This window comes from Pelodiscus sinensis, chromosome 21, assembly GCF_049634645.1.
Source record: "Pelodiscus sinensis isolate JC-2024 chromosome 21, ASM4963464v1, whole genome shotgun sequence".
Taxonomy (NCBI): Eukaryota; Metazoa; Chordata; order Testudines; family Trionychidae; genus Pelodiscus; species Pelodiscus sinensis.
This window is the reverse complement of record NC_134731.1, coordinates 3,266,708-3,289,969: the sequence shown is the minus strand read 5'-3', so window position 1 is coordinate 3,289,969 and position 23,262 is coordinate 3,266,708. Positions and strand designations below refer to the sequence as shown.

The window sequence follows — 23,262 nt, the reverse complement described above, 5'->3', positions numbered from 1 at the left end:
GATGATAGAAAGCATTATTTCTGAAAGCTGTTATGTGGAAGCTTAGCGTTCATGAGGAATCAAACCTCAGACCTAGACTATGGACTGAATTGACCAATGGTGGATGTGTACTTTCAATCAAAGGAAACTGCACTGTGACTGGAAACTCTTAATTGCTTTCCTTTATCTGCCAGCATCACCTCTGTCTTGCTCAGGTGCAGCTTTAACCAGATGTTGTTCATCTGTGAGCTGATCTTTTCTAAGCATCAGGCCGTTTTGGTGGTAGCAGTTTGATCTCAAGTTGTGAAAGATAGGTAGAGATGTGTGTCTGAAAAAACAGGAGGTGTGAAAACCGGTGAAGGGTGATTTGCAAATACACTAGACAGGATTTAATTAATACTGTGATACCTGATGCAAAAAAAATCTCAAAAAATAGGATTTGCGGTAAGTATTGTCACAATTTATTGGAAAACTCTGTTGCTTCCCACATCCTTTGAACTGGTAAGTAGTCTTAACGTGCATAGGAGTCATCCTATACTTGGTTGTTCAGACTAGTTGAACACAAGTGGTGATACAGCACTTCTTGCTCTGAATTGAGCAAAATATACTAGGACACTTTTATTCCTCTGAGAATTGAGCTGGTCTACCACAGTCCTGATCAAACCTCTCTACGCTTTATAATTTGTTGATGCATTTTATAGTGGAAGTTCTATCCTGTTAAATAGGTTTTTCTCTTCGTTTTGTTGATTTCACAGCAGATATTTGTGTGGTGAAAGGCTTTCCATAAAAGTCCTGCAAGTTCCAAGAATTTCAAAATGTGGGACAAGATAGTTTTTATAGTCTTCTGGAGTAAGGCCAGGGAGGCTTTATCCCTGAAAATACATAAAACGAACCCAGACACACAATTGGAAAAATGGAGAGGACAAGAATATGACATGACTTCTTTTTAAACTGTCACCATTTTATTTCACTCAACTAAATAAATGAACAGACAAGTTCTTAATAATGCTGCACAATTAAGAAATTTAAATTGGAACATAAGCAAACTTACTGGAATGTTGCCTTCTGCTTTGTTCTGGTCTCGTGTGCATTGTACTGTGCTATTTTGATGTAGGGAAAGTTGTATTCTTTGAGTGGTTGCAGCGCATATTCCACTCAGATTTAGTCTAGTAGGTATTCATGCAACTTTTTGCCCTACTTGTGCTTTGCTTTTCAGTTGTTTAAATCCGTAAAAGAGCGTTTCTGTTTGTGAGCCTAACAAGATCTTGTTTTAATTTTCTGCTCTCCTTTCCCCCCCATCTCTCCTTCTCCAGAATCTTCACTATGGATTCAAAGCCATCACTGTTAAACCCTACTGGGTCTATCCTAGTATCTTCCACAATAAAACAAGGGCCGATGGACTTACAACAACTTCACCACCGAGCTGCTGTCATACCACCTATGGTACGTTCTTAATGTTGTTTAAAGCCGAATCTGCAGTAACCATAATTTAATGTAACATTTTGTTACTAGTCACGTAAAGTCTGACTTGTTTCTTTGTCTTACCACTGTGAGTTTGACAACTTTTCAGATTGTGAATGAGTTTAAATTGCAGTAATAAATGCAGAACAATTAGCTTTAAAAGTGCCTGGAAAAGTTCTGATGCTGCCTTCAAAATATATAAAAGTAGATTTCCTTCTTTGATGTGGTGCCACTAGAGATGAGTTAGTCATCAAAAGGCTGCTTGCTAAATCTTGGTATATCTGCAATATGTAATATATAGAGGTGGACTTATTTTCTTCCCTTTTAGGTCTCTTGTAGCCCATGTAATGTACCTATTGGAACACCCATGAGTGGTTACGCTCTGTATCAGCGGCACATTAAAGCTATGCATGAGTCAGCATTGCTGGAGGAGCAGCGCCAGAGGCAGGAACATATCGATATGGAGTATAGAAGTTCTGCAAGCCCGTGTGGCACCTCCAAGAGCCCTAGTATTGAGTGGGAAGGTAGGCAATATCTCTCTTGAAAATTCAGGAATTAAGCAACCCTACATATTGAAACAAAGGTCAACTTCTAGATCATAAGCTACAGAAATCAATTCTAGGACTCTGCTAGACCCTCTGCTAATGTTTTGTCTTAGTGTACGTTGATCACCAGTGTCCTGGAATAGGGTTTCCTACCGTAACTAGCAAGCAAATTACAAACTGCCTTGCAGTGCCTCATATGTAGTTGTGTGAAGAGAAAAAGGCATCTTGCTGGAAACCCTTCTCTAGTTATGGATGGATGTACCAAGACCCTAGTACTGCGGAAAGGAAGGAAACTAGTCTAGCATTTAAGATGGTGGATGCAGTGATGCTAAGTTATGCAGTGATGCTGTTATCTGGTCCCTTTGTGTTTTGAGAGTCAGTGATAAAATCTCTTCCAGTCTTGTACATCCAGAGGTGACCCAACTTAGATCCTTAAATCAAACTACTTGAGTTAACCTGTTGAGAGCAAGAGAGAGAAGCTGTGTGAGGTATTATACCACAATTTCTGTTGGTGAAAGAGGCTTGAGTTATTCTGGTACTGTTTGTTTTTAATTTAATTACGCTTGAAAGCTTTGTCTGCATCTATGAAAATTGGCATTATAAAGTATAGAGTGAATAATTTTATTGAAATAAATTGAAACCGGCGAGAGGATGAATCTTTCGTTTAACTTCTCCCATAGGAAAAAATGTGCATAACATCACAATCTTCTTTGCCAGCTTTTTTCGTGCTCCAGTAATAAAATTATGTAACTTAAAATTATGATTGTGCCAAGGTCAGTTGTTCAGTGATGTTCAGCTCTATATGTATAAATCTGAATCTGGAAGACTCAAAAGGCTACAGAATTAAACACACACTCAGTTTGTAGGGATTGCCAAAAAGCTGTCGGAAATCTGTACACTTGTGGCTTCATATGCAAAACTGTCTGAAGTCTCAGTAATTTCTGATTGAAAGACACTTACTTATCTTGAATCCCTCCAAACATTTTTCTCTTGGGATGAAGGGAAACTACTCTGGAAGCTCCCTTTATTCCAGGATGGGAAGAAGGCCTTTAGTTAGCTGTGAAGTCTTCACGTGCTTCAGTGCTGTGATTAAGTAGTATTGTGCATGGAACTCTTTAGTTATGTAATTGAAGCAGCGCTATTGGAATTGAAGCTCTTAAACTCCTCACAGGAATGCACTTGACTTTAGCATCGATGGTCTTGTTGCATGGTGGTTGTTATCTGGTTCTTTTCATGCTATTTTAATACAGGGTGGTTCTCTCATTCTGATAACCTTAACTTTTATAGGAAAACCAGTTGCTTATATGCCTTACGTTGAGGTTAAACGGGCAATGGAGCAGGAAGCTCAAGTGCAAAACACAGCAGCAAGGTCGGCATCGCCGTACAGGCTATCTCCAAGAGAAGTCAGTAAAGCTTCCCCCCAGCCTGATATGAATGCAGCTCGCTATAGTGTCCCACCAGGTAAATATTATCTGTTTTACATAATGGCCATTGGCTGGCTACCTTTCTAGGTTACACTTCCATGATTTAATGTCATTAAACTCTCTTTAAAGGCTTATTTGCACTAATGAAAGATAAATGGCTTTTTTGTAAATAGACTTCCTTTGGAATTCTCCGGTCACAGAGAATGTTTGCGCTCATGTTTGTGCTCATTTTGCATCAGCTGGTTCTTTTTTTCCTAATGTGTATTTTATTAACCAAATATGAAATCTTATGGCTTTGGGGCTTTGAAATTTATTAGAGCTCCAGCACGGTGCCAAAATGACACATGAGGATTTTAATTTAACTTACAAAGATAATTATCCAATATGATATGAGTGGAGGAAGGAAAGTAGAACCTGTTATAAGGTACATTAGTACCTGTTGAAAGTGTTTTTTAATAGGCTGTAGCCCAGTGGTCACCAACCAGTAGATCTTGGAGCCTCAGACAGATGATCCTGACAGATTTGGCCAAGAGGCTATCAAGTGCTGGCACTTCAGCTGCCTCCTCCCCCCACTGCTGCTCATCTCCTGCTCTTTGACTTGGAGCTGCCCGTCCCCCGGGGAGCCTCCTGCTTGCTGGGCAGGGAAGGAAGAGGAGGGGGCAAATGTCAAGGTGCCCCGCCCCCTCCCACTATGTATCGTATCTCCACAGAACAGAGAGGGGGCACCACAGGACTTGGGTGGGAGTTTGCTGGCTGCTTTAGGGAGTGGGCCTGGGCAGGAGTGAGCTTGCCTGAGTCCCACTGCACCACCAACCAGGAGCCACCAGCAGTGCCCAACTGGAGTCCACATCCCAAACTTCTACCCCAGTCATGAACCCCCTCCTGCACCCCAAATCCCTGCTCTAGCACCCCTGCATCCAAATGCCACCCCAGAGCCTGCACCTAGAATCCTCTCCTACATTCCAACTGCCTGCCCCAAGCTCAGCTCAGAGCCGCGCTCAAACTCCAGATCCCTTAATCCAAGACCAGAGCCTGCACCCTAACTCTCTGCCCCAGGCTGATGAAAGTACGGCGGGGCAAGGGTATTTATATTTGAGGTATATCTTGAATTGCACTTAAATTCAAAAAGTGATCTCGTGCTCAAAAAGGTAGGAGACCACTGCTCTAGCCGTTATGTCAACTACAGAAAAATAATTCAATCCAGAAATATGTAACTTTTGTTATCACAGTTCTTTCTTTCCCAGAATGTGATGTCTGACCATAATAGATGACAAACTAAGGGAAGACTAAATTAAAACCAAATCTAATCAAGTATTAACAAAAATAATTGTGGAGGGGGAAAACCCTTCGTGGTGAACTTTGTCCGCTTTGGTTGAAATTTTCAATTTCAAAGTTTTTAAAATGCTGATATTGCCATTTATTTTTGTACTTTTAACAAGTTTAATTTCCACAGAATTTAAATATATACACCATAAAGATTTGCAGAGGGAAAATCTATCTAAAATGTTTTAGGACATATTACTAAGCAGTTCTTGTACACTGTAAGATGAAGAATTTCACTTGTTTCTATTTTTCAGTTATTTATATAGTGAATAATAGCACCAGAAATGTGCCCTATAGTTTAACAAGCTTTTTCTTTAAAAGTTCTCCAGCCTGCTCCTCATCAAGTAATAACAAATATACCTGAAGGTGTCCGGCTCCCAACAACCCGGCCAACCAGACCACCACCTCCACTCATTCCATCCTCCAAAACTACTATGCCATCAGAAAAACCATCATTCATTATGGGAGGCTCAATCTCACAAGTAAGAGAATGTTACTTAACAGTTTAATGTTTTTCTCCTGTTACTCTATCAGATCCAACTTTATTTCCCAAGCACGGTGTTTATTCTTTTCCTATGTAAGTGTTAACCCTAACCTACCAGAAACCCAATGGAGCAGATTATAGTCCTTATCTTTAATAGAAAGAGTTGGCTAGGATCTGTAACCTCCCTAAAGACAAGAACTGTGGGGTTCTGCACTGTAGAACTCTGCAGACTGCATTTGGCCATCATTTCTATGCGTATGTCTACACTAGCTCGCTAGTTTGAGCTAGGTAGGGTAATGAGGGCAAGCGGAGTTGCAAATGAAGCCCGGAATTTAAATATCCCGGGCTTCATTTGCATGTTCCCAGGCGCCGCCATTTTTAAATCCCCCTTAGTCCGAACTCCGTGCCCGCGGCTACACGCGGCATGGAGTAGGTAGTTTGAATTAAAGATCCTAATGAGAAGTAACGGTAGTTCGAATTAGGATCTTTAATTCAAACTACGTAGTCCGTGCTGCGTGTAGCCGCGGGCACGGAGTTCAGACTAAGGGGGATTTAAAAATGGTGGCGCCCGGGATATTTAAATCCCGGGCTTCATTTGCAACTCCGCTTGCCATCATTACCCTACCTAGCTCAAACTAATGAGCTAGTGTAGACGCATCCTATAACTTTTAAGACAAGAGGCATCTGCACAAGTTCATTTATAGATAAGCCAGTGTTGAATATTGTTTAACATCTAAGCAGTACAGAACTAAAAATGGGAGACTACCAGTAGAATGGTTTGTTATGCCATTTGCTTTTATACAGTCTGTAGAGTGGCAGTTGGCACTGAAGCTAATGATGTGCAGCGTTATGTTTACTCCAGTACTGAAAGTGAGCCCATCCCAAACTTTACCTATTAGGAGCCACATGGACAAACTGGGGTGGGTGGGGTGGAAAGAGCTTTGTGTATCTGCTCACTGGCTGAATGTGCTTATTTATTCCTGATTCCTATTTGTTATGCTGCAGGAGGTGTCTGGGTGCTCAGAGTTTTTATAAGTGTTTTACTTATGTAGCAATACAAGGTATTTTGGTCAGCTCATCCCTTATTTCAACTTAAATAATTAAAAATTAAAATGCTGTAGTTAATGACAATCTGCTGTAGTAATTTAACATCCATTACTCAAAGAAAATTTACTGATGTGACTTATCCTTCTAGGGAACACCTGGCACTTATTTAACATCCCATAGTCAAGCTTCTTATAGTCAAGAACCAGCAAAACCCTCTGTGGGATCCATATCTCTTGGCCTGCCGAGGCAACAGGAATCTGCTAAACCTGGTAGGAAAACCAAAGCCAACATAAACATTATACGTAAGGTTTGCGCATTAGTAGTAGTACACAATTAATTCTTTTTTTCCCTAACTAGCCTCCATCCCCTACATCAAGCAAGAAGAGTTTTCTCCCAGAAGCCAGAATTCCCAGCCTGAGGGCCTCTTGGTCAGGGCACAGCATGAAGGTGTGGTCAGAGGTAAACAAATAGCCATCTGTTGTGCAATCAATTTTAGTTCAAGGACGATGGAAATTAGTCCGTTAATTTTTATAGTTCTGAACACTTGACTTGTCATCAAATCTGTCATGAGTCACTAGGTACCCTTGGTCCTTCTCAAGGCAGGGTGTCCAAGTGCTTTTCCAGTCTTTCTATAAACCAGGTGTGCACAAGAACACGCCAGCGGCTCTCCAGGGTTAGTCCTTGGTGGGCTGCCACTACTGTATTTGCCTGCATGGCTGCAGGTAATCGGCGATCGCAACTCCTGTTAGCCGCGGATCGCCATTCCTGGTCATGGGGAGTGATGGGAAGCGGCATGGAGCAGGAAACCACTTCCTGCAGGTTTTAAAGACATCGATAAAGCAATGAAACAGGCTATATATAAAAATACTGACAAAAGCACACTGTAATGGAACTGCAACTTTATTTTTCATCTTTCTGTTCTATATGGATCTATAGTAATTAGTAATACTATTATTAAACAGTAAATAAAACAATATTCAGTTTAACTTTTTCAGTTGTCACCCTGGAGAGATCTTTAGATTATTTTAAATGAGTGATTTTGTTTTTAGCTGCCAATTGAATTTGATGGGGCCTTATTTATGATTTTTCATATAATTTTGAATCAGGCACCACAACCACCATACAAGAAGGAAGTATAACACGGGGAACTCCAGCCAACAAAGTTCCTGTTGAAACCATCCCTTCTCTGCGAGGCTCCATTACTCAGGTTTTTTTCTCTCTCTGCCTTCTAGTGTGTGGTACTAGCACACAGGTTTCTTTTAAAAAAATAACTTAACATCTTTGCATAGGCAAATATTAACATGCCAAAAATGAAATTCCAACACCACTGAAGTCAGTAGTGCCAGGATTATCTCTGCCAAAGAGTTTATCATGCAAGTCTAACTTTTTTAGCTAAGTATCAGAGGGGTAGCTGTGTTAGTCTGAATCTGCAAAAGCGACGAGGAGTCTTGTGGCACCTTATAGACTAACTGAAGTGTAGGAGCATAAGCTTTCGTGGGCAAAGACCCACTTCGTCAGATGCATCTGACGAAGTGGGTCTTTGCCCATGAAAGCTTATGCTCCTACACTTCAGTTAGTCTATAAGGTGCCACAGGACTCCTCGTCGCTTTTTTAGCTAAATATCACAGTTTTTTAGTAGTGCTAAAGGAAGACTTGTACTTTAACCTGACATCTGAGTAAAATCCTTGCACTGCAAGAATTAAGAAATAAATCTTGGTAATTGTCCCTGTACAGATGCTTTTAAAAGCCGAGGAATACAATATTTTTAAACCCCTTTGTGTCTCTAATGCTAAGATACACATAATATTCCATTCTTAGTTTTATGGTGGTTTGTACATTCAAAGGAGCAGGAGAAATTAATGAGCAAACCGAACAACCCAGGAGTTGGTAACGCCCTTTCTTGATTTTTATAATCAGACTCTGAAGCTACTTTATTATCCAGTGTTGTTTGAAGATAAAGTACAGCCTAATGATCTTGGATGATAGTCTAGCTAAGTAGATGTTCCATTTTCCCCAAAATAGTTATAGTTTGTCCAAAAAAAGCTCCCCATCACAAAGGAATGCTGTAATACAGGCAGTCCCCGGATTACGTACAAGATAGGGACTGTAGGTTTGTTCTTAAGTTGAATTTGTATGTAAATCGGAACTGGTGTCCAGATTCAGCCGCTGCTGAAACTGACCAGCGGCTGACTACAGGAAGCCCGAGGCAGAGTTGCTCTTCCCTGGGCTTCCTGGAATCAGCTACTGATCAGTTTCAACAGTGGCTGAATTTGGACGCCTGGGACAGAGCAGCTGGGGCGCTGCCGGGTACGTCCCCGCAGCGCCGCACCTCAGCGCTGCGGGGACCAACCCAGCAGCGCCCCAGCCGCTCTACCCCAGGCGTCGGCGGTGAGAAAAGCCTGGTCTGCTGGGGGGAGGGGCGCACTAGCACCAGCAGACTAGGGAGATGCGGAACAGCTTTTCTCGCCCCGGAGGACACGGGTGGCGGGACCGCGGCGCATCTGGACGTCCCGCCGCTTGCGTCCTCCAGGGCAAGAAAAGCCCCGTTCGTAACTGCGAATCCGACGTAAGTCGGATCTGCGTAACTCGGGGACTGCCTGTATAGTGTTCCCCATTGCCATTATAAAAAAAAGGTTCATAATGTAGCAGTGAAAAATACACTAATTTGCACTGGTGCTAATGCTACAGCTGTAACTTTAATTCCCAATGAAAGGAACCGGGATGATAGGCCTGCACCTACACTTTTTGTTCTCTGGTGCCTGCTTTTCAAAGTCTTGCGCACACAGTTAGAATGATGCTTAATTGATTTGATTGCACCAGGGTACACCAGCTTTGTCTCAGTCTGGCATTGCTGCTGATGCATTGCTGAAAGGAACCATTACCCGACTGGCTACAGAAGACAGCAGCCCTGAGAAGTGCCGAGAGGAAGCTGCAGCCAAAGGACATGTTATTTATGAAGGCAAGAGTGGGCACATCTTATCATATGACAGTAAGTATTTATTGAAGCAATATAACCGTGCAGTTGGTATTGCAATTGAGTTTCCTCTTTTAAAATCCACAGATTTGATAGGTTAGAGATCAGTTATTTTTCTATTGCTTTACATATGATTCCATACAAACACCACTAAGCTAAAAGAATGCAAAGTCAAGCACTTGCAAGTTAGGAAATGGCAATGAAGATTACCTTTGCAATCTTTACTTTACCCCTTTGTGTGTGCATGAATTATGATAGCCATACGTTATGAGATCCTGTTTTTCTCCTACAGGTTCAACAGAGCTGCCTCATTGAGCAATTTGATATTTGTTTTGTCCTCATCATTCAGTATATAACCCCATGCAGTATTTATTACATGCCATCCAAACTCTTAGTGACCCTAAACTTTGAATTTCCGGTTTGTTTTTTAAATAGTTACAATATTCTTACAAGGATTTTTATTAAATTACAGATACCTGTTCAAACCCACACTTCAGCATGGGCGGAGGGATTCATATAATGTATAAAACAGGTTCTTACATTTAAGTCAACATTTAAACTGCTCTAAAATTGTACTAATCTTAATGGCGAAAGCCTTTATGGTTCCTTACTACCCAATTTTTTTGTTCAACCATTCCACTTGGAAGAATGAAGAAACCTCAAACATGCTGGTTTTGTAAGACCTACAAAAAAATCTGCAGCTACCCTGCTAGATTTCTAAAAGCTGTCATCAAACAAGGTGTCCCCCCAAAGCTAACATACTCTCACTGGAGTACTAGGATTTAACATTGGCAGACACTTCCACAGCAATTCATTGAAGTCAGTAGAACTCTGAGGGTTGGGGGGGGCTTCACCTGCCTAGTTCAGCTTGCAGTATTGGAATCTCAAACGATTCGAATCGCCTAGAAGGGTGACCGTGGTATGATGGACCTTACACAGTGTATAACAGAGTTAAAAACTGACTCTCTGGTATTTCATTTCTACATTGGTTTTAAAGAATTAGTTGACAAATGTTAAAATAACACTTCCTTTTAAAGGACAGAAGGTACTACAAAGTCAGAGTTAGGGGAAATAAGTAATCCTTTTAACATTAACATTCAAATTTCAAGTCACAGTATTATAGACAAATATTTATTAAAGTAATACTACAAGATTTATGTAGTAAAAGATTAAAAAGGCATGAACACATTTGAGTACAGTATTGAGAAGATAAACCTGGTTAGAATAAGTTTTTTAGTATCCTATATCATAAGATTCTACTGTGTAATGGATTGCTTCATTTTGTTACGCTTTTGTCTTTTCCTTACTACACATCTGTATAATTCAGCAGCCATTAAAAATGTCCGAGAAGGAACCAGGAGTCCAAGGACTGGTCATGAAATCAGTTTAAAGAGAAGTTACGATACAATGGAAGGCAATATAAAACAAGGGATGTCAATGAGGGAGTCTCCAGTGTCTGCACCATTAGAGGGTAAGCAGCTATTAAATATATCTTATGTCATCGTAACAGTAATATTGGGGTCACTCTAAATCAGAAGGGGACCTCTTTTCAGTACATGGAAAGAGAAAAGAGATGTCAATGTAGAAATCAGATCACTGTAACTTGATACGAACAGATGTGTAAAAGCATTTTGGAGCTATTACTGTTTGAGAGAAGTAACTAGTATTTGCTAATGGTAGATAGCATAGTAGATAGTAGAAGCACTACATTAGTACTACTAATGCTTGTATTAGGTTCTATTTTGCCTGACATTTATTAACTAAGAATTGTGCAGCTGGCAATACTTAATATCTAGTGATGTTCATTTATATATATATTGGGCTCTTGTGAAATGACTGATTTCCTGAATGTGATCCAACCAAGAGAACAGTGGTGAAGCTGAATCATAAGTCTTTAAGTTTCCTATGTACCTTTCGGGAATAGAAGAGGCAGGGGAACATTCCTCTAAGTGTTGTAGAGCCAACTGGAAGAGACTCCTAATTATATAATCTTTGTTCCCCCTCAGTTAACCTATAGGGAACATCTGGGTACCTCTTGGTGAGTTGGAGAAATGCAATTTAAAGAGGATTACAGATTATACTCCAAAAGATTTCCTTGCTAGCTTCAACTAGAGTGGGAGAACAGAAGACTGGTACAGAATGCTGGTCTTACAGCACTCTGGTCCTCTTCTCCACACCCTGTGCAGAACTGTGCTTTAGGGATCTTGATGTTTAAATTACATTTCTCTTTGGCTCATCAGTTCAGCTTCTTTTAGATGGTCCCATGTTGAGTCCTCTTTAAAGACTGAATGCAGCTGACATTCTGTTTTAACCAGTCATTGCTCCGCTTCATGTTTCTCCTAACTGTTAGGCATCACCAGGTGAGGAGACTTGACCTAGAGTGAGTGCAGGAAAAGAAACTACCGTAGTTTGGGAAGTGTTACACTTCTTATTTCCCAAGACTGGTGTATTGCCTGTGTTTTAAATAATGGGATGGGGTATATACTTACAGTAAATTTGTGCACAGCAGGGAGACAGGAGCAAAGCCGCAGAGGCGGGGGACCCCGCCACCCGTGCGGCTTTGCTCCGGGGCAAAGGAGCAAAGCCGCACGGGCAGCAGGTCTCCCTGCTGTGCTGGGGGGGACTTCCCCCCCCCAGCACAGCAGGGAGACAGGAGCAAAGCCGCAGAGGCTGCGGGACCTCTGCGCCTCCGTGGCTTTGCTCGGGTCTCCCTGGTCTGCTGGGAGGGGGGGGGGGGGGAGGGAGGGAGCGCAGCTAGTTCACCCCCCCCCCGCAGACCAGGCTTTTGTTGCGGGACTCCTGGGGTAGAGCAGCTGGGGTGCTGCCGGGTTGGTCCTGCGGGGACCTACCCGGCAGCGCCCCAGCTGTTCTGTCCCAGGAGTCCAGATTCAGCTGCTGTTGAAACTGATCAGCGGCTGATTCCAGGAAGCCGGAGGCAGAGCAACTCTGCCTGGGGCTTCCTGTAGTCAGCGGCTGATCAGTTTCAGCAGCGGCTGAATCTGGAGCCAGTTCCGACTTGCATACAAATTCAACTTAAGAACAAACCTACAGTCCCTATCTTGTACGTAACCCGGGGACTGCCTGTATATAAGTTGCTAGGTAGGTAGCATGTACTTTATCACATTCTTGTATTTAATTGCCTAACTCAGCCAAATAAACTTTTTAGGGTTAATATGCCGTACGCTACCACGGGGCAGCCCTCATGCAGAGCTGAAGGAGAGGACTGTGCTGTCTGGCTCTATAATGCAAGGTAAAGTTTTCAGTAGTGCAGAGGCTGACGTTTGCTTATTGATCCTAGAAGTCTGACTTTTTAGAACCCCACCCGGTTGCTGACAATAGTGGCCATGCTAACCTTTTAGTAGAGAGGTGTGTGTTCCAAGTATGAGCTTCCTGTGAGTAGTCTACTGATACGTATTGCTCTTCAAGTTTTTGTGCAAGAACTGGTAAATGGGGAGTTATTTTATGTGAGGAAATTTGTAAAACTGAAAGTGCATTTAGCATTTTGCATCTACAGGTGCTGTATCAAAATAACATCGTGTTATAAGGAAGCATTTGAGGTGTATTCCTGCCTTTTGCTTTTAGCATTTGAGCATGCTTGTCCCATCCAGTGTCTTAGACACTTGTTCAGTGCTGTTCCCTTATGGGTTTTAGTGGTAAAATTAGTTCACTTAAAAAATATGTAAGTACTTCACGCATTTCTCTCTACATTAGAGTCTTCTCTGTGCTTTATATTAGACACATTTTTAGTGGCAGGTCGAAGCTACAGTTTGCTTTAGTATTTGCAGTGTGCTAAATGAGCAAAAAGGCCTCTGTGTAGGGATGTAATAGTGTAGTCAATTAACTGATAAGCAAAAGCTTATTGGTTAATGCTATAGACAACATGCACCTACCCTCTCTCCTCCCTCCTTCCCCTTCCTGCAAGTTTTTAATAGGCTGGCCAGCTCTGTCCTGGCTCATGTCGGGTCCGGGACCTACCCCTGCTGCAGCTCTGCATTTAAAGTGTATTATAAGCCAGGTGATCAGTCAGCCTAGCTCAGTTCCAGCTCGCACCAGGTCCGGGACCTCAGATCCCCCCCAGACGGGCTGCTGCCACGCTGTGCTGCTGCCTCTATCAGAGGCAGCAGCGCGGGGCGACAGGCAGCTGGACCAAAAGGGGTGCTGGTTTTTTAAACTGGCTCCCCTCACAGATCAGCTCCCGCCTGGCATCCGGCACTGCTACCTCTGATACAGAGGCTGCAGTGAGGAGTGGCAGGGGGCTCTTCAGGAGTGAGGCTGGAGTACACTGGCTGCCGGCCCCTCTCCCGGGGACTACAGAATAGTCGAGTAACCAATAAGAATTCATGAGGTTAACTGACTATTCAATTAACTGATATTTAATGTTCTGTTTCAGTGGCCATTAACATACCAGGTTACTGGTTGGTTTATTTTCCTTCCGTGCACAAGGTACACCAAGAGCAACAGCTGAGAGTTTTGAAGAAGGCCTGAAGTATCCTAAACAGATTAAGAGAGAGTCTCCTCCCATACGAACCTTTGAAGGAGCCATAACCAAGGGAAAGCCATATGATGGAGTCACAACTATTAAAGAAATGGGCCGTTCCATCCATGAAATCCCAAGACAGGACCTTTTAAACCAAGAAAGTCGCAAGACTCCTGAAATTGTACAAAGTGCAAGGCCAATTATGGAAGGCTCCATTTCTCAGGTAACCATCCAAATCAGTACTGGACTCTTACTGCTGCCTTGGTACTCTGGTAAATCTATTCTGGATGTTTATTGCATTTAAGGAATTCATGTGTCTTTGCCCAAAAACAGAGGGTTGGGTGTTTTTAATTAAGTTTAAAAATATTCCATCCGTGCATTAATAAAAATCTTCAGGTTATGTAGCATTTTGACAAGAGTGCTTGGCACTTTGTATGAGCTAGCTTGTACTGTATATCTCTGTTCGTTTCAGTTGCATCAGATGGCATAAAATTCATGCAAGTATATAACACAAGATTAAAAACGAATCACAATCTGATTTCATAGCAGCTGTGGAAGGCTGCCAGGATGACCTTGGCTACTAATGGTCTTTTGCTCCTCTAGGGCACACCCATAAAATATGAAAGCAACTCCGTCCAGTCGGCTATCAAACACAATGTAAAATCCTTAATCACTGGACCAAGTAAGCTGCCCCGTGGAATGCCTCAGCTGGAAATGGTACCAGAAAACATGAAGGTGGTAGAACGAGCAAAATATGAAGATGTGAAGACTGGGGAGGTTGTACGTTCCCGTCATACATCGGTGGTCAGCTCTGGCACCTCTGTCCTTAGGTCAACACTTCATGAAACTCCCAAATCACAATTAAGCCCTGGGATTTATGATGACGCCAACGCAAGGAGAACACCTGTGAACTATCAAAGCCCCATGTCCAGGAGTTCGCCTATGATGAACAGAGTTACTGAAGGTATGCTCCCTCTTGCCCAGAGAGAGCTGGCCATAGAAAACTGTAACAGTTGTTAAAACTTCTTTAGACTGAGTGCTGTTTGAGTAAAGCGTATAGGACACTTTTAAAAAATACATGTCAGGGTATGGAATTTACAGATCATTGCACTGTTCTTATGTTCTGTCAAAGTTCTATTCAATTTGGGTTGCAAGCCATGAACAGGAATGTCCTAAAAATCCCAATGTTAATTGAAATTGTCATGGAAACCTTTCTGTTTATACTGGTTTGTAACCCTCTCACAATTTTAATCTTAGGCCTCAGCCTCTTAGAATGTGTCTCATATATCAACATTGCCAAGAACAAGAAACCTGTATACTTTCACTACAGTAAAGGTTCAGTCTTTCCCTTAGGCCAGGTCTACACTGTCAGGGAAAATCAACGCAAGATATGTAACTCCAGCTACATGATGGGCATAGCTGGAGTTGACGTACCTTGCATCAATTTTTGAGGCAGCCCGGAACTCTCTCATCGACTTCCCTTGCTCCTTGCAACAGCAGTACTGCCGTTGATGGGGGTGCCCTCGGTGTTCAATTTAGCGGGTCTTTACTAGACCTGCTGAATTGAACCCAGAAAGATCTATCGTTGATCCACCGGTAATTGGAGACATTGCCTTAGTGACCCTTTTTGCTTTTATAATGGTATTGATCCCAAGGAACTGAAAATGAACTTAATACCCCGTAAGGTAAGAATTATAGCTATCTTACAGACGGTAAAATGAATCAAAGATGTTACTAGCTTGTCCAAGACTGCACAATAAATTTATGATAAGGCAGGGATTTAGAGTCACAAGAGTGAAATCCTAGCCCCATTGAAATCAGCGGCAAAATTAATAGCCTCTTTATTTTTCGTTAGTATAGTTGGACAAAGTTATATAAAATAGATTACATAATATAAGAATGCCATGTATACTGCCTCATAGTTTAGTTTTTTTATTACTTCACATATTCGTTCTTTTCAGGGTTTTTTTAGCAGTTCGATAACAATTTTTAGGAGGGATTTGAAAGAACAGGGGACTGGAGCATAAGTACCAAAGAAAAAGCAAATCAGACTAACATGAGAGGTCCTTTAAGACCATAAAGGCTGTATTGCTGCCTGCAAGAGATGCATCTCTGTGAGGCCATGGTTTACACTGACCTGGAAAACCATTTACATTCAACCAAATCTTTTAAAGCCCAGTTTGACAGAAAGTTACCAAAGTGTGTGTGCTGGCCATATTAGCCGGTGTCTTTGTCATAGCCTATTAATGGTTTGTTTTGTTCGGTCTGCGAAGTGATGCTTAAGTACCAGAAAGCTATAGCCTGCAACCCATCAAACTTAATTGCATACACACACACGGGATCCCAGCACAACTTGCAGCTCTGTGTTGAAAAAGAACAGCTAGTAAAAGGTTATAGACTTGGAAATAACTTTGAAAAGCCACTCTTCACAGAAGCGTGGGTGGTTGTGTTGGCTGAAATCCATTTAATATCTGTGACCACCTTTGAATGAGAGGAAACTAAGGCCATTACATGGGTGGTGGGTGAGGCTGCTGCTTGGGGATGCAAGTTCTGCAGCCGCTGCCTCTGCCTTTGTCACTGCCCATACACCACCCCTGCTCTACCCTGGCTCCCTGCTGTCTCCCTCTTCTCTTCCCTCCCACTCCCTGCTCACTTTCTCCCAGCCAAATCCCAGAACCCAAATGAAGCAAATGATATTTAAAAAACAAATCCCCCACACACTTCTGCATGGAACACGCTTTCCACTGCATGACCGATTACGAAGATGGGACATTCAGAAGGTACCTATTTTAAATATGGGAATAAAACATTTTGGTCACAGGTTTTTGGATAGAGCCTGAAATTTGCCAGAGATTTATGTGCGAAAACTTTGTAGTAAGGGCAAGTCAGCTGACCTCCTGAATGCAACATGAAATATTCTGCAATACATGATGAAGCTCTTCTCAGATCTCAGTATTTCTAAGCTGATTTTATATTTAAATGTACTCTTAAAGCATTATAAAGAAATTAGGCCAGATTACTGCATATTGAGACATTCAATTTAAAATAATCACAGAGGTTTAGGCTTTGTCTACACTTAAGGAGTTTATACTGAAAGCATGGCCACAGCACAAGCACTGGGAGAGAGCCATCCTAGTGCTCTGTCAACCATCTCCAGGAGGGGAGGAAAGGGGGGAAGAGTAATTTTATGGGGATGGACAGACAGGACAGGATGCTTTGAAAGCAAGCTTTTTGTTCTATAGTAATTCAAACTGAAATATGTTTAGATAAGGGTGGTCTTTTGAAGAATTTATTTAAAAAACGATGTCTGAAGACCCCAGCATTCGAGGCTAGAAATGATTGTGCACCTAAATATCTATGCAAGGGTTTTTTGGAGATGTGATTTTTATAATCTTCAGCAACACATTACGAGATTTTAAGCTAGCAGACTTGCCCGGCATTGCCCGGGTCTTTCACACACTGCCAGCCCCCTGCTCTGAGGTGCAGGGGTCAGGTCAGGGCCTTGGGGATGTAGGGAGCTCAGGGCAGGAGGCTGGGGGTATGGGAGGGTGTGAAAACTGGGGGGGTGAGGAGAGGCTCAGGACAAGAGGCCAAGAATGCTGGAGTCAGGGCAGGGGGCAAGGAGAGGCTCAGAGCAGGAGATTGGGAGTGGCCACTGGCTTCTCCCCAGTGAGGCCTGAGCACCCTGGCTGCCAGCTTGTCCCTGGAGACCAGCAGGCCCCCCCAGCTGTGGGGGTGCTCTCTCCCTTCCCCCAACCCTTCCGAGGGCAGGGGGTGTCCAGCAAGGGGTGTCACCTGGGCGGGGGACCCCACTTACCTTTTCTGGTGGCAGGCAAAATAGCAGAGCCCCAGCCCTGCTGGCCACTCCCCTGATAGTACGGCTGCCCCCAGTGGACACTGTAGGATAGCTGTCCCCTGTGGGCTCACTGCCCCCCGTGGCCGCGCTCCTATGGCGTCCCTCCAAACAGCAGCCCCTCCCTTTGTGTTATGGAAAACTGGCCCTTTCCCAGGGCTTCCGTTTCTCCTGGCACAGCCCAACCCTGACCTTGCTTTAAGTTATGGTAAGAGGAAGCTGCCTGGCAAATTTGGTGACCCTAGTTCTTGCCATTTGGGAGGCATTCTTGAAGAACAAACGGACTCACAGACAGACATGCTCTAAAATAGCCGTATAAAAGATGAAGGTCCTGTACTAACACATTCTGAGTAAATATTACGGTAACACCCAGCTGTTTATCAGTAAATTCAGAAACTGACAGCATACGGGTAAAATGGCCTCATTGCCGTTTGAATGGCTTTTTAATGGTTTTAGTGTTCTGCTAATAAGTCTAGCAACAGGCTGGAAAGCCTTTTCACTTACTAGATCTCCTCCCAAGGAAGAGTCTGCTATGGCAGCCTGCAGGAAGGGTCAGAATAGTGATAGGAAGAGTTGAGGGGTTGAGCACTAAGACCCAGGGAAGGCAAAGGCAGTGTCCCTTGCCTCTTATACCTACTGCCTGGGGACCATTACTAGACTCCCCATATAAAATCTGTTTCTCTAACTTAAATCCTTTGTACGTTCTCATCTAATTTAATTGTCAGCCATCAGGATAAAAATAGTTTTGTGGCGATATCTTGAAACAGCTACTTTTCTTCTAGCAGGGAGGGCTAAGATGCCCAGTCTCCAGCACGGCAACCACTTGAGTTTCTTCTACAATTGTCCCATCATTGGAGATGTTGCATCCTCCCAGCATTCTCCGTGTCTCTCCCTCAGAACGCGCTCCTTGAGCAGGTCTTGCATTCAGATTGCTCCTGCTGATGCATTTCTGCCATATTGCTTACAAGAAATTGCCAAATAGCTATTTAGGCCAGGTCTACACTGGCGGAGAAAATAATGCAGGATATGCAACTCCAGCTAAATGAATTGCGTACCTGGAGTTGACGTACCTTGCATTGATTTTTTTTTTTTTTCTGGGGCGGCCCCAAAGCAAGCAGGAGGTCAATGGGTCTTCTGTCCCTTACTGCTCGCCACTGCAGGGAGTTCTAGGTCGAAGGGGGCACCTTCAGTGTTCAATTTAGCAGGTCCTTACCTGACCCACTAAATCGAATGCTGGAAAATCGACCTCCAGAACATCAATCTTCCCTGAAGTGTAGATGAGCTCCTACAGCATCAGGTAGAGGGGAATAGCTGGAACTCACACATGTGCCATTCATTACTTGGCTACAAGTATCAGAGGGGTAGCCGTGTTAGTCTGAATCTGCAAAAGCCGCGAGGAGTCCTGTGGCACCTTATAGACTAACTGAAGTGTTGGAGCATAAGCTTTCGTGGGCAAAGACCCACTTCGCCAGATCTGACGAAGTGGGTCTTTGCCCACGAAAGCTTATGCTCCAACACTTCAGTTAGTCTCTAAGGTGCCACAGGACTCCTCGCTACTTGGCTACATGGTTCTCCCATTCTTCATATCTTTTGTCTTTGCCCTCTAAAGTTTATAGCATGAAAGACTCTTGTGTCCATAAAGCACCCAGTATGTTTTAGAAGCTGAATTCATATAAATAATACTGAACTCTGAGCCAGTCACATAGGTGTTTTTTCTTCTTTTGAGGCTATGAATTAATTCCAGGAAAAGTCAGAAAGCACCTTAGCATACAAATTAGCCTAATCTTCCTAAACTACACAATAGCCATTGTTCAAAATATAATAGAGAGGTTTCAGCTTAATAAGTCTGTTGAAAACAAATTAAAGTTTCCTTTGTTTTAAATAACTTAAATGTATAGTCCAGTGCTTCTCAACCTTTTTTTATATAAAGTACTCCTTAAAACCAAAATTCCGTTTTCTCCAAATTTCAGTTGTTGACGTGCACCCCGGACTTCTCTCGAGTACCTCTAAGGGTACTCGTACCACTGGTTGAGAAACACTGGACAATAGTCAATGTTTAAATTTTAGAAACTGTCAAGTGGTCTTCCCTAAAACTTAACATAACTCTAAAATTATTGTAAATTTTAGGATTACATATTTTAAAATACCTCATTCAAATCATTAAGATTTTTTGTGTGGAGGGAAAAAAAATCTTCAGGACTGCTGCTTTGTAGAAGCAGATTGTAGCCATATTGTTAGATGTTTGGTGACATTTCTAATGATGGGTACTGTGTGTGTCACCAAACCAATTTCAATGAAAGTAAAAGTTATGTTTCCTCAGAAGTTTAGCTCTCTTATTTTTGACATAATTGAGTAATTTCACTGGTTTTTGTTAAAGGGTTCCTTTTCAGACTCTGAGCTATACCCATCAGAGCCTTATATTATCAAAAATACTAGCACCATCTCCACTAACACACACATCTATTTCAAGTTATTATACCAGACCACCTCTGTTTGTTTTGTCAAGTCAGTTCATTATTTCTAAGTAAATTGAATTTTGGTGAATCTTAGGGTGAGAGCCTGAGGCCTTTTGTTTATCTACAGGCATCAGACAGATTAAGACTGTGCAGGGTGGACTGTTCAGAGTTCCACCTGTATTCAAATTTCTACCACAAAACTTCCACCCAAGGCAAACATGCTTTCCTAGAGGTAGGAGGTCTCAACTCGTACTTTATACTGGGTCACTTCAAAGGTGTTTAAGTGTGGGTTTTTTGGATATTCACTTAAGGCGCTAAAGTATCTGGAGGATGGAGGTGATATGTTACTCTGAGAGGCCACCTTATAGTCTGCTTCTGAATTAATTTAGTCACTATATTCAGTTCCAACAAAGTGTTTTAGGTGTGCAAGGTGTGTAAGGTGTTCTGACTGGTGTACTCTTGTACAGGAGTGTGAAGTATGTCAGTAGCATCTGATCCCTTTTTTAAGCTAGTTTACACTCTTAAGAGCTGGTGAAGCTGTAAATGTATTTCTTACAAGTATTTTTTTCCCCTAGCTGGAGTATCTTCTGGGAAGCCTGCTAATCATGAAAGGAAAACCACACTTACCCCAACTCAAAGAGAGAGTGTACCAGCGAAGTCTCCTGTCCCAGGGGTTGATCCTGTAGTAACTCATAGTCCCTTTGACTCACATCATAGAGGATCTACTCCAGAAGTCTACAGGAGCCATCTCCCCCCTCACTTAGATTCAGCCATGCCATTTCACAGGGCTCTGGATCCCGGTAAATGTGGTTTGTTTTTTCTTCTCAGTACTATGGTCTTTAACGTACAGAAAAGATTGTACATTCATAGCAAAGGTCAGTGGAGCCACAATTTAAAAAAGGTTTTACCAGGAGCTATGCTTTTCTGCCCAGCATCCTGTTAAAAGGCCTTTTCCAATTTTAAAATCAAAACATTCTTAAAATATTCCTAGGCTAATACTTCATTTTTCTCTCAATTAGAATAAAAGGTTTTTCCCTTTTAAAGATCGTATAGAATAATTTGTTAAATTATCTATTTTGTGTGTATCAAAAATAGGAGATGGTCAGAGGATATTTTTAAATAAAATATTTGTTAAAAGAATGGCAGTCATCCAAGATAAACATACACCGTAAGTGATAAAATAAAAGCCTGGTGAGGACCACCACTCTTCAGGGTTTTGTGAGTGAAACACTCTAATTCAGAGATTACCAAACTGTATAGTGTTTTGCCCTTAGAATGTACTTGGATAGAATTGAAAACAGGAAAGTGATTTGAAACCCAAAGATCTGTTTCCACTGATTATTGTTTATCCTTTATTTTTCCTTTGTTTATCCTTTATTTTTCCTTTTATTATCCTGTTTCTCATTATCCTGTGTGGATATTTCAGTCCTTCACTTCTAGAGAACATTAAGATTTATTCATAGCTTTTTCCGTAAAGCATATTTCTTCAGCTTGGATTCCATAACCTTTTCTAGCTAAGTACAAGAATGCATATTCTTTATGGAACATTGGCATTGAAAAGACTAGTTTTGAGTTTGCCAGAGCTGGCCTGGCGTTTTGGCAAACCTTATGAAAGCCTAAAAAATATTTTTAAACTATCAATTCCTAACTCTTCCTCCACTGCACACTAAACATTTTTTTTTCTTCATCCCCAGCTGCTGCGGCATACCTGTTCCAAAGGCAGCTTTCACCTACCCCAGGATACCCAAGTCAATATCAGCTTTATGCAATGGAGAACACACGGCAGACAATCCTAAATGACTATATTACCTCACAGCAGATGCAGGTTAACTTACGTCCTGATGTAACCAGAGGACTGTCTCCTAGAGAGCAAACTTTAGCCCTCCCATATGCAGGAGCAAGAGGTATGTCTGCCTCCTCCAGACTTTCTTTGAGACACGTTTTGGAGGGTGGAGTTTGATACATAAATGGGTGTGTTTTAAAACTGGTGTCTGCATATGCATACCAAAACTCTATGTAAACACTGGTAGAAAGTCTGGATTCGTATCTCCTTCTCTTTAGTAATTCTGAACTGTTGAGATTAGGGAGTACATGCTAATTCCATTATAACTTTTGAACAGGAATTATTGACCTGAACAATATGGCTCCCACTATCTTAGTCCCTCATCCAGGAGGAACAAGTACCCCTCCTATGGAGAGAATCACATATATCCCTGGCACCCAGCTCACATTCCCTCCGCGGCCTTACAACCCTGCATCTATGTCACCAGGTAAGAACCCTGAGTATTCTGTGTTATCCCTAGTCCATGGACTTTCTGGCCTTCTCTCTGTAGTCATTAGATAAGTTGTCTTGCTGCTGTTCCATCAATCCCCACAGGGATTAGCTATTGGAAGAGGCGGTTATCTTGTTTCAGTAGCTACCAAATGTACCCAAGTCAGGATCACAGCCCCACTGTGATTGGGTTTTTTTTATATATATATATATATATATATATAAAAACAATTTGCTGGAAGCCTTTGAGAAGAGCATACAACTAGAAAAATAAAGTATTTGGTGTTTGTTAAACACAATGGGCCAAATTCTGTCATCTGTACATAAACTTGTTAATTTCTGTTCCTGGGTGGTATTTGGCTCCTATATCTGACAGCTGCCTTGCTCCTAACACCATGTATTAAACTTGCCATGCAGTGACTTGGGAAGGTAGTTTCACAGCCCCTCCCTTGACAGTGAATTTTAGGGTTGAGTCATCATGGTCCGTTTGCTATTCTCAATGGAATTAGTGTTTTGGGGAATTCATAAATAATTCTTTTCTGGATTCAACATGTAGCACGTGCGTGTCGAGTAATACATCCTGCTGAGCTTTTCAGTGTTTATCTTACACTTTTCTTTGCTGCATGAAGCATTTCATTTCCTGTGAATCTTATAGGACACCCTACGCATCTGGCTGCTTCAGCAGCTGTCAACGCAGAGAGAGAGCGGGAGAGGGAACGGGAGAAGGAGCGGGAGAGAGAACGTGAAAGGGAGCGGGAGAGGGAACGGGAGAGGGAAAGGATGGCTGCAGTTCCCACCGAGCATTACCTTCGCCCTGGTGAGTGTACAGTGCCACATTTGGATCAGTCTTGTTTATACAAAATGTAACCAATTTCCATAACCGCCAGGTTAGTACTTTTGACTTCTTAAAAAATAAAACCACAGGGCCGTGTAACCTATTGTTCTAAATGGGTTATTCCTAGGAGAG

At 42.3% G+C, this 23,262-nt stretch overlaps 1 protein-coding gene across 18 annotated transcripts in view; it reads left to right on the top strand.

Annotated features, from left to right (window-relative positions):
* NCOR1 (nuclear receptor corepressor 1) overlaps nucleotides 1-23,262 on the top strand; it is a 112,991-nt gene that overhangs the window by 73,020 nt on the left and 16,709 nt on the right. For 9 of the 18 annotated variants that reach the window (XM_075904320.1, XM_075904327.1, XM_075904326.1 and 6 more), the window contains 17 exons: nucleotides 1,293-1,422; nucleotides 1,769-1,964; nucleotides 3,273-3,446; nucleotides 5,054-5,214; nucleotides 6,412-6,532; nucleotides 6,621-6,722; nucleotides 7,370-7,470; nucleotides 9,084-9,252; nucleotides 10,565-10,708; nucleotides 12,404-12,487; nucleotides 13,681-13,937; nucleotides 14,318-14,678; nucleotides 20,151-20,255; nucleotides 20,599-20,823; nucleotides 21,718-21,927; nucleotides 22,144-22,293; nucleotides 22,951-23,112. In XM_075904320.1, coding sequence (XP_075760435.1) covers nucleotides 1,293-1,422; nucleotides 1,769-1,964; nucleotides 3,273-3,446; nucleotides 5,054-5,214; nucleotides 6,412-6,532; nucleotides 6,621-6,722; nucleotides 7,370-7,470; nucleotides 9,084-9,252; nucleotides 10,565-10,708; nucleotides 12,404-12,487; nucleotides 13,681-13,937; nucleotides 14,318-14,678; nucleotides 20,151-20,255; nucleotides 20,599-20,823; nucleotides 21,718-21,927; nucleotides 22,144-22,293; nucleotides 22,951-23,112 — 2,852 coding nt within the window. The remainder of the gene's footprint in view (nucleotides 1-1,292; nucleotides 1,423-1,768; nucleotides 1,965-3,272; nucleotides 3,447-5,053; nucleotides 5,215-6,411; nucleotides 6,533-6,620; nucleotides 6,723-7,369; nucleotides 7,471-9,083; nucleotides 9,253-10,564; nucleotides 10,709-12,403; nucleotides 12,488-13,680; nucleotides 13,938-14,317; nucleotides 14,679-20,150; nucleotides 20,256-20,598; nucleotides 20,824-21,717; nucleotides 21,928-22,143; nucleotides 22,294-22,950; nucleotides 23,113-23,262) is intronic. The other 9 variants (XM_075904334.1, XM_075904331.1, XM_075904336.1 and 6 more) reach the window with 3 other exon arrangements.